We start from the raw sequence: 13,841 nt of genomic DNA, 5'->3' as shown, positions 1-13,841 counted from the left end.
GAGAAACTCTTGCAGAAAGTCTACAAAAACTTTCAGTGGAACTGGAGGAATTTGCGGTAGAACTTCTACATCTACAGGAATTGTGGGTGAAACTCCTACGGAAATTTTCAAGGGAACTTCCAGAAGAATTTCTGGTAGAACTGCTAGAACAGTTTTCAGTGGCCCTCCTATAGACTTTTCTAATTCTACCCTTAGGGGAATTTCCGATGTAATCATGAAAAGAATTCCTGGTGGAATTTCTAGAGGATTCATGGAGGAGCTCGTAGTAGAAGGATCTCCATAGAATATCCAGAGGATTTTTCAGTGAATCTTCCACAGACTTTCCCTGATGGAACTCCTAGAAGAATTTTCACTGGAACTTCTTGAGAAGTTCCCGGTGGAACTCATACAGAATTTCCCGATGCAACTCCTGCAGGAATTTTTAGTGGTAAACACCAGCCGAGACCACCGAAATCGCACCGATTAGTAGACCTTTTCACGACAGTTCGAACCGCTCAGGAGCATTGTGAGCAAGAAAACGGAAGTGATGATGCAATAGCTCGCCCATGGCATACTGCAGTATAGTTTGAAAACTTGATATCGATATCCAGCCGAATGAAGGTTAGTTGAAACAAGAAAATAAACGATAGACGAAACATAGTAAATGAACGATATAGATATGTATTTCCAAAAGATTAAATTGTGGTAAGGCGCAAAGAATCGAAAGTGTTTATCTCGACGGTGCCAAACCAGAAACAAAAAATCTTAACACAGAAAAAGATCTTAAACCAAAAAAGAGCGCACTATGCTATCTAAATACTTTTAAAAAATCACGTAACGACGGTGTACGTATAAAACAAAAAATAATCCACTCAATAGTATGCATGTATGTATAAAGTACCTAACCTCCTTACTCGCTATCCGAGTCATCACAGAAGTGCTTGCGGTAGTTTTTCCGAACCCGGGCCACCTTTTGCTGGAACAGCTTGGTACCGAAATCGACCAACCCGTTTCCGTTGGCGGATGCCGTCGCCGACGCCGTCCCCTGTCCACTAGTTCCAGGTCGAGCCTCCATCAGCGAGCGGTAGTTACCGTTGGTGCCGGTACTACTGCTGGCACCAGCCCCATCCGGAGTGCCACCGGGAATCGATTTGGCCGCCGACGGAAGTCCCCCGTTGGTCGACACGGAACTGCACGGCCCGGTCGCGATACCACTGTCCGGAGTGTGGTTCAGCAGTTCGCGGTTGTAGTCGGGGAACTTCCGGCCGGAAGCTGAGCCGCCCGCGGCTGGTTGCTGGTCCGGATTGCCCGATGCCCCGGCCGCCATCAGCTTCTTCTTGTTCATGAAGTAATCCATGAAGCTGTCGTTGCTGGAGGAACAGTCGTAGTCGTAGCTACTGGACAGCCGCGAGTTGGACCGGCTGGAGTACGTGTGGTCGTAGCCCTGGTTGTACGACGAGGACGACTCGTTCTGGTCCTGGGTGCTGCTGGCCAGTGTGGAACTCTGGTGGGCCTGGTGGGATCGCTTCGAACCGACTCCATTGGAGCCATTCTGGGTTACTACTGCAGTGTCGGAGCTTACGGTTCTATTGATTAGGATGATGCTAGATCTAGTACTACTGCTATTGTTATTGTTATTACTGTTGATGCTATTGTTATTGTTGTTATGATTCACGTAGCTGGTGTTGTTGTTGCTGTGATCTAGGATGTTGTTATCGTTGTGATCCACGGCCAGGACCGCGGTCGAGTTCGATGGGACTTCGAAGTGGTTGATCGGGGACGTGATCACCCGGAGCATGTTGTCCGGCGAGATCGGGCGGTCCGGGATCGAGGGGTCGTCGTCGGAATCGTCGTCATCGTCGTTGGTGGCCGACGCCAGGTGGAACAGCAGATCTGCGAAATTCGGAATTGAAAGGCATTAATTTGAAGTTTCAGGGAAGTTCAGGAATTTCGTAGGATATCCGAGGAGTTTCTAGGGAAGTTTAAGGGCAGGAGAGTTTATAGGGGATTATGGGACCTTAGGGACATTTTAAGAGAGATCAGCAGATTTCAACGTATATTTCAGGGGTTTGTTTTAGAAGTTTAATGGAGATTTTAGGAAGATTTTCAAGTAGAAGGTACTCACTTCTCCCATTTCCAGTCAGTCCCGTGCTGGTGCTAGGCGTATCCAATGCGGAGTATGTTCCGCTACTACTCCCTCCAGAGATCACAGCATTCCGCCGGGCATTGCACAACCCACTCGGTCCCGCTCCGTTATTGTACGCACTTGCACTAGTACCACCCACTTCGCCGCTACCCCTCCTGGCTCCCGGAAATCCGCGGGACGTCGATGGCAAACTGCTCAACGCCTCGATACTCAGCTTAAGCTTTTTGGCCGCCGGATGCTGCTGGCCGCTATCATCGGCATCGTCGTCGTCGTCATCCGAGCTGGATTCCTCCACCCGGGTACTGGTGTTCGAAGTAGACGACGGCGTGCCCTTGGATTTCCGCCGGAACGTCCGGTACGCTGCCAAGTTCAGATTGGTCGTGTTCTGCAGCCGACGCTTTTTCGTCGATTTGGGAACCTCTGAATCGCTAGTCTGTTCGTGGGATACCGGACGCTTGCTGTATTTGCTAGTGCTGAGCCGTCGATTCCGTTTGCCAATTCCTTTCCTTGTGGTCCGAAGCGCCCCCAATCCTGGCCGCTTCGGTTGATTCCTCAGTCCGTACTTGGCCTTGGTAATCGTTCGACGATTCGGGGTCCTAGTATTGGCCGTTTTCAACGCCAACCGTTTCAACCGGTTCCGTTTGGTGGCGATGAGATACGCAATCCGGTTCCGGTACTTGGTCCGCTGGGTCACATCTCCTCTCCGGTTCGAGCCCTGACCTCTCAGGGGAATGTAGTTCTGAACCGATTCCGTATCGGACGTTTGTGTCGTATCCGGACGAGACGATTCGTTCTCATCCGAACTGTGCTCGGACGTCTGATCTGAGGTTTCCGTATTCCAACCCTCGATTTCCTGCTGAACCAGATAGTCGAAAAACGCCATCATCCTGGGGTCTTCCATCGTCGATTGGTGACTGTAGTCGTGGGTCATGTTGAGGGAAATGTACTCCTCGTTGGTGAAGACTTCCCGGGGATTTTCCGGTCCGGTGGCTTCCTCGGTCAAGCTTCCACGCCACGTGTTGAGCTCAAACGGGGTCCAAAGCTTGACGATTTTCTCCACTCCGGACGATGCGATCAGACACTTTTGCGGATTGTAGCGAACCTGAACAAGAAAGAAGAAAACATTTTTTATGTGAATGTGCTACAACTATTTAAAATACACAACTTACCTGATTCACAATCGACCGATGCCCATACAGTACCATCTGGTTCTGATCGACCCACTGATCGGTATCAGTCACATCGGCATCCGTCACGCGCCACACATACAGATTGAAATCGTCCGACCCCGACAGCACGTATTGATCACTCTCGCCCGCAAAGCAACAACTCTTCATCGTACAGGAATTATAGTAATCCTGATGGTAGAACTGGCAGATTGGTTCCGCCGAACCCGTCGAATAAAGTATCGGTGGAAGACGTCTCCTCAGTGCCAGCACCTGCGTGCCCAAACTGTTGAACCGCACACTCATACAGCTCTGGGCGGCATTCTCTCCACCATACCGAATGGTCGGAAGCTTCGGTGATCGCAGATCCCACAGGGCCGCTCCCTCCTTGGCATTGGCCGTCACAATGAATCCCTTATCGAAGGGATGGTGCATCACCGCGTGATATGGCGAGCGGCAACGCGAAACACACATCACGTCCGAACTATCCCGCAGGTCGAAGATCAGGATCTTGCCGTCTTCGCCGGCCGTCGCGAAGACGCTATCGTTCGTCGGATCGATAGACAGACCGTACACCGGTTTGCTGTGCAGGAACACATCCACGGATTCACGGCTGTTGGGTGATTAAAAGTAATCAAGTAGGTACATGTCGTTAACAAGGAGGTATACAAGCAGTACTCACGTTTGAATATCATGAACGATGACCACGTCATCGTTGCCTCCGGAGAAGATCCGATGGTTGCGCGAGTCCAGTCCCAGGCAGAAAATGTTACTCAAATGTTGTTTGTTCATGGCAATTGGGACTTCCTTATCGAGGATGGCTTTGTCCACGTGCCATAACAGCACACGCCGGTCATCTCCGCCTGGAAGGGGTTAGAGAAAATTGATTTGAGATTGTGCCATTAGTTTTTACCCCTCTTACACCCATAGGTAGGGTATAAATATCGCTCGAATAAACGACTTTCAATCCGAGGACTGGAGGGCTAAGTCTCATATACCAATCTACTCAGCTCGTCGAATTGAGCAAATGTTTGTATGTGTGTGCGTATGTGATGTTTGTAATGTATGTGAAAAAATGTGAATTTGTCTATTACATCAATTGGAACTTCCTTAGAACATAGGAATCCCCAAGAGCTTCCGTCTGGCATTCCTCTAGGTTATCGTGTACTGCTTGGTTATCTATTGGGATTCGCAGAGAATCTTCTGACCTCTGGGATTTCTTCAGGAGTTCCTTCTTGGGTTCATCCAGATGTTCCTTCTAAACCTTCCAGGACGCGCGCCATCAAGCAACCGAAACTGCACCGCGCTCGCGTTGTATACAAAAAGCGAGGTTTTTTGGTAGTGTTGTACGTTTTACAACAGCGCGTTAAATTTTTTCTGGAGTTTCTTCGGGGATTCTTTCAGGAATACCACTAGGAATCACAATTCATTAGGAAAAAATTTCGAGGTTTCAACGAAGACAAATTCTTGAAATTCATCCAGAGTTACTATTAGATTCACTGAGGCTTTCCTTCCGTAATTTCTACAGGAGTTCCTCCGATTCTTCAGAATTTCCTATACGGAAATTCTCCCCTGTTTTTTTTAATCTGTCCAGAAATTCTTTCTGATAAGGAGTTCCTTTTGGGTAAAGTGACCAGACGTCCCGGATTGTGCGGGACAGCCCCGGATTCAAGCTAGTCGTCCCGCACTGCAAAGTGTCCCGGAAATGTCCCGGATTTCAACAATCGGCTGAAATGTCGTTTTCTTGACAAACATGTTGAAGTGTTTCTGTTTTTCTGAAAATCAATCTTTAGACAAATGTAAATAGCAAAAAACAAAGTTTAACCAGGCTTACAATTGTTTTAGAATTTTGAGGATTCAAATCTGACATTGTATAAAGTAAAGGCAGAGTTGTTGGGAGAAGGATGAAGGTAAAATTTGGTTTTTAAGCACTTCACACTGAAGTGGATTAATTGGCAGCTGACTGAACATTTTTGAATCTCTGCAAGTGAATTTAAAAATGTCTCACCAGAACCTTTGTTCATATTTTTTTCAAAAATTTCAAATGAATTTCCAGTAACAATCCACAGGGCTTTCTTGTAGAAATATCTGTTGGAACTAGTCAGATAAACTCCTAAGAGAAACATGCCTACATGGCTACTTGATTCGTGGGAGGTTACCTCCAGGATTCCCCTTCTTGTCAGATTTTCCCGGGGGTTTTCGGAAATGATCGAAGGATTTCTATAGAAGTATATGGTGGATCACTCTGGAAACGCCACCGGTGGTAGATTTTTTTAGCTACAAATTGAATTTGATAAAGATACACTTCATATTGGTGATGAAAATATTGGAGGATTGTTTCAGAATACTTTCCAAGAAATGTTTTGGAAAATGTTCTCCAGTACTCCACCAGTACTTTACATTTGAATGCAACTAAAAAATTCCCATAGTTTTGTCAAAAACTCATTCCTGAATTTTCTCCAACTATCTCTTCAATGTTTTGGCAGAAATTTTCCATGAAAAAAATTCAGACATTTAGGAAAAAAAATCTTAAGCTAGTTTTCCAAATTCCATAATTTCCTTGTTGAGATATAATACTTTTTTCCCTGATTATCGTGAAAAAGTTCCCTGATCATCAACCAAATTCCCCGTGAAATTCCCTGACTTTCTCTGATTTTCCAAGCCCAGAAATAAATTCCCTAATAGTCCCTGGCTTTCCAGGTAGTCGACATCCTGGTAAAACTGTGTCCCGCATCAGAGCAAAATATATCTGGTCACTTTACTTTTGGGCGAAGACCACTTTATCAAGAAGACTTGCAGCACTGCTGGAAATCGGGAGTCACTGTTAGCAGCACTGCTCACGGATCAAGGTGGAACTATTCATGTGGTGTGAGTAAGCTCTCATACTAGCACCAACACACTGTTGAACTTTTATACAAAAGTGCCACCTTAACTCAATAGGCGGCGCTGCCGTCGGTGACGCTTGTCGTTAGTATGGGAAAATAGCAGAGTTCCATGTCTTCTTGATAAAGTAGTCTTCGTTTTGGGGCTCTCCCAGAATTTCCTTCGGGAGTTCCTCCAAAACTTTTTCAAAGATTCAGTGCTTGAATCCGAGTAATTATGAAAAATACGTTCAGTTATCAGCGCCAACCACACCACTACGAGCGAACACTCACAGGGAGCAAAGAGAAACCGAACCAACTCCGACCGCTGTTCCTAATCGATCGGTTGGCTAGTGAAGTGAAGCACTCTGACTGCAAACCGTTCGTTCTCACATGCTGCGGTGCGAAAATAATTCAGTGGTCTTATTTGTTGCTCCAAACATGTAAAAACAATCATTTTGTAAAAGGAGTGTTGAACGTGACTATTAAAATCGATTTGAGTTTATGAAATTTACATTGTAATAACGGGATGAAACCGAAAAATATGCATTGCCGTATACAGCGGTGAAGAGAGAGATTCAGAGAGATTCGTGTTGAATCTTGAATCATCGTTCCTCACTCTCAGTAATAATCCCTTGCTCCTGTTCCTATTTCAGACCAAACATGTCTAAAGGTCCTATCTGCAGAAGAGAGGATCTCTGTGGTTTCCCTCTCTTTCGTTAATATCTCAGCTGTTTATGTGTATTATGATTGTCTCCTTGCATTGAACGATGGTCAAAACAATCGTTTTTTTTGATTTGTACTTACTGCAAAAATAATTGAAAAGTGTACCATTACATTGCAATAATTGAAAGAGAAAGTGAACAAAGAGAGCCTCTCAAATGCAGATAGGACCTATTGAAATGTTTGGCCTGATTTGCTCCAGAAGCATGTTAGCCAATCTAGGCATTTAGCTACCGCTTTGAACTGAAAAGCGCCGGTCAAAGAAGAGTGAATTTTGCTTCGTTCGGTGGAAAACGCTTCAGTTTTTAAGCACTCCGAAAAGATTCTCAGGAGTTCCCTCTGCGATTCTTTAAGGAGTTTCTTATTGTGCTCTCCAGGAAATCTTTCTTGAAATTAATTAAAAAATTCTCCGGTGTTCTTTGTAGCATTACTGCAGAAGTTCTTTTTGGTATTTTTGCGCAGCAAGAGTTCCTTTTGGAACTTTGATTTGAATACCCTCAAGAGATTTTGCTGGATTCTATCTTTATTCATTTTTGGAATACCTCCAAGGTTTCTTACTGCGTTTCTTCTAAGAGTTCCTTCTATCCTCCAGAAGTTTATTATAGGAATCCTACTGGAGCTGCTTCTGGGAGTCCTGCAAGAGTTACTTTTGCGAATCCTCCAGGAGTTGGCTTCTACGTTTCTCACGGAAATCTTCCGGGGGTTATTTCTGGAAATTCATCAGAAGTTCCTCCCAAAATTTTTCAAGGAATTCCTTGTGAGTATCCTTTAGAAATTCTTTGTGGGAACCCTGCAGCAATTCCGTCTAGAAATCCTTCAGCAGTTCTTTCAAGAAATCTATCAGGAGCTCTACGTGGGAAACTTTCAGGATTGATGGGAATCCTTCAGGAATATATTCCTGATATTCCTGATATTTTTGGTAGATGCCTTATACTATCTTGGCGTGTATTCAACTGAATAAATTCCAAAATAGCAAATTCCATAAAAAAAGGTCATTGTAATGCTTCGGCAGATTACTGACAAGATGTGTGATAAATTATTTCCAGTGCTATCATGGTAAAATCAGAGCTACAGAGTTAGTCAAGGCTCCTCGATTTCAGCGCCCCTTCATTAAATCATTCCCATGGATGAATTCCAGGAATCTCTGAAAGAACCGCTTGAGCAACTCCTGAAGAAACTGCTGGAACAACTTCTGAAAGAATCGATGTAAAAACTTTTGAAGAAATTCATGCTGAAGTAATTCTAGGAATATTGAAGTCTTTGAAGATAATATTTCCGAAGATTTCACTGAAGAAATTTTAGAAGGATTTAAAATAATCGGAAGTAAATTTTAGATGAATTCCTGAAAAAAATCCTGAAAAAAACAGGAATATTTTAAGAATCCATAGATGAATTTTCTGAAGAAATTCCAGAAGGAATACCTGAAGAAACACCTGGAAATACCAAACAAAACCTCTTAAGATAGGTTTGGAAAAAATCCTAGAGAAATTCCCTAATAAAAATCCTGATTTTTATAATGATTCCTGGAAGAATCCATAAAGAAATTCCTAGAGGTAAGCATTCCTGGCGAAATTTCTGAGAAAATACATAGATGAGTACCTGGCGGAATTTCTAATGGAATCTCTGTGTGAATTTCTGCAGGAATCTCTGCAAGAATGTCTTCCAGCCTTTCCGTAAGAATCCTTATAAGAAACTCTGAAAGAAGCTGTAGAAAAATTTCTGAAGAAATCTTGGGAGGGTTTTCTAATACTTTGTTTGAAATAATTTCTGGAAGAGAAATGTCTTGAAGGAATATCTAAACTGCCCCCATTCGCACAACAGTCCCATGTGAATGGGAAACCCAGCAAACATGGGACTCTTATGCGAATAGGGGCAGTAAAGGAATGTGAAGAAATCTTGAGAATTTCCTTAATAATCTCTTGTAGAATTTCTAGGACACAAATATTTAGAAAGCTTCTGAGAAAAATTTGAAGAAGTTCTGAATTTCTGATTCTTAGTGTATTCGTGAATCATTTGAATGCTTTAAGACACTTCTGGTTTAATCTCTATAAAAAAAATCTGAAGAAATTTAAAGATGAATTTTTGGAGCAATCTTTGCCAGATTTTTTGAAAGAATTCTTAAAAGCATTTTCTAAAGGAATCCATGCAACATTTTTGGAAGCTATCCGTGAAAGATTTTCGTAGTTCTTGGAGAAACTTCTAGCAGACATTCCTCTAGAAGATTTTGTGGAAGAATTTCTGACTGAATTTCTTTAGGATTTCCTAAATGCTTTTCAAAGTGAATCTATGAGGAGTTTCCAAAAGAGTTCCTGAAAGCATTTCTTTAAGAATCCCTGGGATTTTTTTTTCAGGAACTCGTGAAAGATTATTATTATTATTATTTTTCTTTATTATCGAGATTTTCAGCCCTCGGCTGGTTCATCTCGTCGTGAAAGATTTTTTTAATGAATCCTATGATGGATTTCAGCAAGGGTCCATGAAAGAATTATCGAAACATCTGTGCTTTTTTTAATTAATCCTTGGAGAAATTTGTAAAGAAATCTCTGGAGGAAAATCCGGAGATATTTCTGGAAAAAATATTACTCGAATTTATAATGAAAGCCATGGGAGATTTTCTGAAAGAATCCATCGAAAAATTTGTGAAGGAACACCTAGGAGAGTTTCTATAGGAAAACCTGCAGAAAATTCCCGAATGCATCTCATTTTTTTTCCCTGAAGAAAATTCTTAAGAATTCCCAGGAAGATTTTCTGACAGAAAATTCAGATTTTCAAACCCAGCAAACCCCGGAGAAAGTTTTGGAAAAAAATCCTAGGAAGATCTTTGAAAGAATGCTTAAAGGAATTTCCGAAGGATCTTCTGGAAAAAAAATCTAGAAAAGTCCCGAAAAAAATAGCCCAGGTTAATCATCAACATCTGTGATGTTCGTCTGTCTAACATGCCTATTCATGTGAACTCACATACTCCCAATTTGGGATGTCCATAGTTTACACAAAGTTGTATACGTTTTCAAGAAAACACTCGCTCAAACGTAGTTTTTGCTCCCTCAGGTAAAAGATGAATAGGCTTATATGTATGGCGATGGCCAGTGAATCAAAATTCAACCATCGCGCAACAATATTGACAATGTCGCAACCTGTATTTGTTGCGACAATCCACCCAATGCGACATAAGTTTGTCCCAACTTGAAAATAATAGGATAAACATCGTACACCACGAGTTTAGAGATTTTTTAGCCTTGCATTGCGATTTTCGAACGGTAACTTCGAGTCAGTAAACACTGCAACTCTGCTGAAGATCTTCATCAAACAGCTTCGACTTTGGGTTAGTAAATATTGATTATTCACGAGTTGGAAAGTACGCAACAAATTCAGCTTCCGTTTTGTCTGCAACAAAAATTTTCGAGATCATGTCATTATCTGTTACCAGTAAGGATAAAGATTAATCGCCGCGCCTTCTTTGTTGCTTGTTTTGTGCCTCTTTTGTCTGACAATTCTCTTCACTGGCGATGGCACAAATGTCCCAAATGGAGGATAACGTGCCTCTGGAGCCGGCCTTCTGATACCAGATACCTAAGATTTCTTCAGGGATTTCTCCAAGATTCTTTCTGGAATTCTGTTGGCAATTGCTTCCTAGATTCCCCATGTTTCAGGGAATTCTTCCGATAGTCCTTGAGGGGTATTTAATCCCGAGATTCCTCTCGGGATTCTTTCACGGATTATTCCTGATTTATTCTGGCTTTCTTTCAGATCTTCTTCTTGGCGTAACTTCCCAACTGGGTCAAAGCCTGCCCCTCAGCTTAGTGTTCTATTATTAGCACTTCCACAGTTTAACTGAAAGCATCCGCTCACAATGATCATTCTGCATATGTATATCATGTGGCAAAAACGAAGATACTAAAGTAATTATGTCCAAAGAAGTCAATGAAATTTCCTTCACAAAAAGTTCCTGGAACGATCGGGAATCAACCCGTCACCCTCAGCATGATCATGCTGAATACCCACGTCTTTACAGCTGTGGCTATTGGGGCCCTCTTACAGGTATTCCTCCCAAAGTACATTGAGGGATTCTTATGGGGATTTCTTCTTGGATTATTTAAAAAATTTCTCCCGTGATTCCTTCATTGATGCTTCTCGGGTTTCCTCTAGGAATTTAACCAAGTATTCCTTAAAAATCCCTCCCAAGAATCTTTTAGTTATTCCAGAGAGTTTTTCGGGGATTGCTTCAATAAATTATGCAGGGATTTGATCCTTTGATTTCCTCTGGGGTTCGTCCAGAATTCTTTCAGGGATTCCTCTAGAATATATTTTTTTAGAATATTAAAAAAAACTCCTTTTGAGATGTTTTAGATTCCTTCAGGAAATTCTGCCAGGATTCCTTCAGGTATTTCTCCCGGGCTTCTTTTTTGGATTCTTTCCGGAATCCTCCCCAGGATTTCTTCATTGGTTCTCCCGGAATTCTTTCATTGCAGGGATTCTTTCAAGAATTTGTAACAAAAACTCAAAGTAACGAATTGGAACCTTATAAATGTACATTTTATTTTCCGTATCGGGCCCCACGTTTGGGAACTAGATACGAACAATAAAATGGAACATTACAAATGCACAAAACACAAACATGCAACACACAACATTAATTGTGCCCAGTTATCTACATAGCCCAACTAACATTTTCAGCGCTATAAGCTTCAGTCATTTGCTTTCTTTTGTGTAACCAGCGAGTAAAAGCAGTCAACGCTGAATAAAAGGAAAACTAGTCAAATAAAAAGCATAAGCTAATACACGACTGCAAAACAAGCACAATCCAGCTACCAAACTTGGTTTTCAGAAATCCATTGCTTGTCACTGAGGCTGCCTTTACTCCACTCTATTCCAACTCCGAGAGATTTCCCGGAAGATGTGAAAACTTGAACACATCGAATAGGAGTCCCCACTAACAAAACAGCTGCTACTATACAGTACAATGCGTTATACTGACAAATCCCTAAACCAGCAGCGCTTTAAAGGCCATTATGCGATATTATTACAACTAGAAGCTGTAATAAAGAAACTGTTGGATTACCAACACGGCTTGTCGGATGTAAACATTATTGTCAAAACAAACTTTAAGCGGGATATATAGCTACTACACAAATTCTTTACAGCTATCCATCTCTGTGCTGTGAAATTATTTGGGTTGCTTTTATTGCACTTTAATTTAAAGTGACCAGACGTCCCGGATTATGCGGGACAGTCCCGGATTCAAGCAGCCTGTCCCGCATTTACAAGCGTCCCGGAAACGTCCCGGATTTAAACAATTAAACAGTTATATTCTTGTGAAACATTTTTAAAACAGACTTCTATCTTTCCTAGCTGATTGAAAAAAAAATAGTTTATTGTAGAATTCTGCTTAAGATATTATACATATTATGCTTTTTTGATTTTCCATGTAAAAAATCATTCCCATTTCAATTTGTTTAAGGTATTTTATAAAGTTTTCGTCATTTTAAAGTCCTTCCTGCTTGATCGTAAGCATTGCTCTGTGAATTTCTTTTTTTTTTTTGGTTTTTATTTCTGTGTATTTTAACTAAAGCTAATTCTACACTTTGCACTCTGTGAATTTCGAAAAATCTGAAACTTTTGACATTTTTGGGATATTTTGAAATTGATGCAATGGTGTATTTTCCCGCGTAATGTTGCAACATTTACTCCTGAGAATACATCAAAAGGCTGTGCAAAATGTGTACTGAAATTATTGGAAAAACATAATTGCTACGATATTTTTGAAAAGTAGGGTATTGTACCATTTGGGCAGGTGTACCTATTTTGGGCACTTGCCTCTATAACTATGTCAATTTCCAACCGATTGATTTGTAATTTTGTACAGAGTTAGATACTATGCGTACCTAACTCTATACAACAATTTTATTCTGAGTGTAAAAAATATAGAACAGGTACTCCAATTGTTGATTTTGTATAGTATCTTTTTTTATTATTTCCTTGTTGTTACGTAGCCAGGGGAGGGGATTTTTGGCTATGTCTCCCTCTGAGCTAAAATTTGTGGAACAAATTTTTAGTTTGAAACCCTTTCTAACTAAATTTTTTCGGCTGCGCCGCTTTCTCGCGATAGCACTGCTGTATATGGCTGCATTATTCGTTGCTGTTTACGCAATGTGAGTATTAAATTTAAAAAAAAAATGTTCCATTAGACATCGAAAACCAGCCCCAAATTTAGTCCATACTGGAAAAAACTTACGTTAGTTTGAATGATTAACATCTTGTCCCGCATTTGAGTAAAATATATCTGGTCACTTTATTTTAATTCAATGCCGGAAGATTTTCCGGAAGATGTGCAAATCGAGTAAGAGTCCTTCTTCTTTTTTTTTTCTGGCCAACTAGCACCGTTCGGCGCCAGTTGTGTTTAACGTCGGCTGGGTCTAGGAGCTAAGCCTTAAATGCCGACGCCCCAGGGAGACAGCCACCACACACCTGAGGACCCTACATATCGAACCCATCAACACATGGGCTGGGACCTACGGCTTTACTTCCTATCCGAGGGAAGACGTGATCACGGATTTTATGTCTCAGAAAATCCCATCGGCGTCGACGGGAATTGAACCCCGACCGACTGGGGTGAGAGGCAACCACGCTTACCACTACACCACCGACGCCGACAAAGTAAGAATCCCAGCCACTACAATAGCTGCTTTTATACAGTACGTTTTGTAATGTTGCCAAAACACAAAACAGCAGCGCTTCGTAGCCGTTTAAAGAACCCCCTTTTTTTATCTGTATTAACGAGATTTTTAGCCCTAGGCTAGTTCATCTCGGGACCCACGTTTTACTTCCCTTCCGAAGGAAGAACCCACATTTTGTGAGTTTGTCGGGAGTGGGATTCGATCCCAGGTCCTCGGCGTGATAGTCAAGTGTTCTAACCATCACACCAGGTCCGCTCCACTTAAAGAACACTCTTTCAGCTAGAAGCTGTGA

The 13,841-nt window shown here is 41.9% G+C and overlaps 1 protein-coding gene across 1 annotated transcript in view; it reads right to left on the bottom strand.

Moving 5' to 3' along the window:
- Positions 1-404: 404 nt before the first annotated feature.
- LOC109422020 (DDB1- and CUL4-associated factor 5) overlaps positions 405-13,841 on the bottom strand; it is a 33,936-nt gene continuing 20,499 nt past the window's right edge. The window contains exons 3-6 of the mRNA XM_029855816.2: positions 3,974-4,154; positions 3,295-3,904; positions 2,105-3,227; positions 405-1,872 (exon numbers count right to left, since the gene is read on the bottom strand). Of these exons, the coding sequence (XP_029711676.1) occupies positions 890-1,872; positions 2,105-3,227; positions 3,295-3,904; positions 3,974-4,154 (2,897 nt within the window). The 3' untranslated portion in view covers positions 405-889. The remainder of the gene's footprint in view (positions 1,873-2,104; positions 3,228-3,294; positions 3,905-3,973; positions 4,155-13,841) is intronic.

Source organism: Aedes albopictus, chromosome 1, assembly GCF_035046485.1.
Source record: "Aedes albopictus strain Foshan chromosome 1, AalbF5, whole genome shotgun sequence".
In the NCBI taxonomy this organism is placed as follows: Eukaryota; Metazoa; Arthropoda; class Insecta; order Diptera; family Culicidae; genus Aedes; species Aedes albopictus.
Note: the sequence above shows the minus strand (reverse complement) of the source record. Positions and strands in the feature narration are given on the sequence as shown.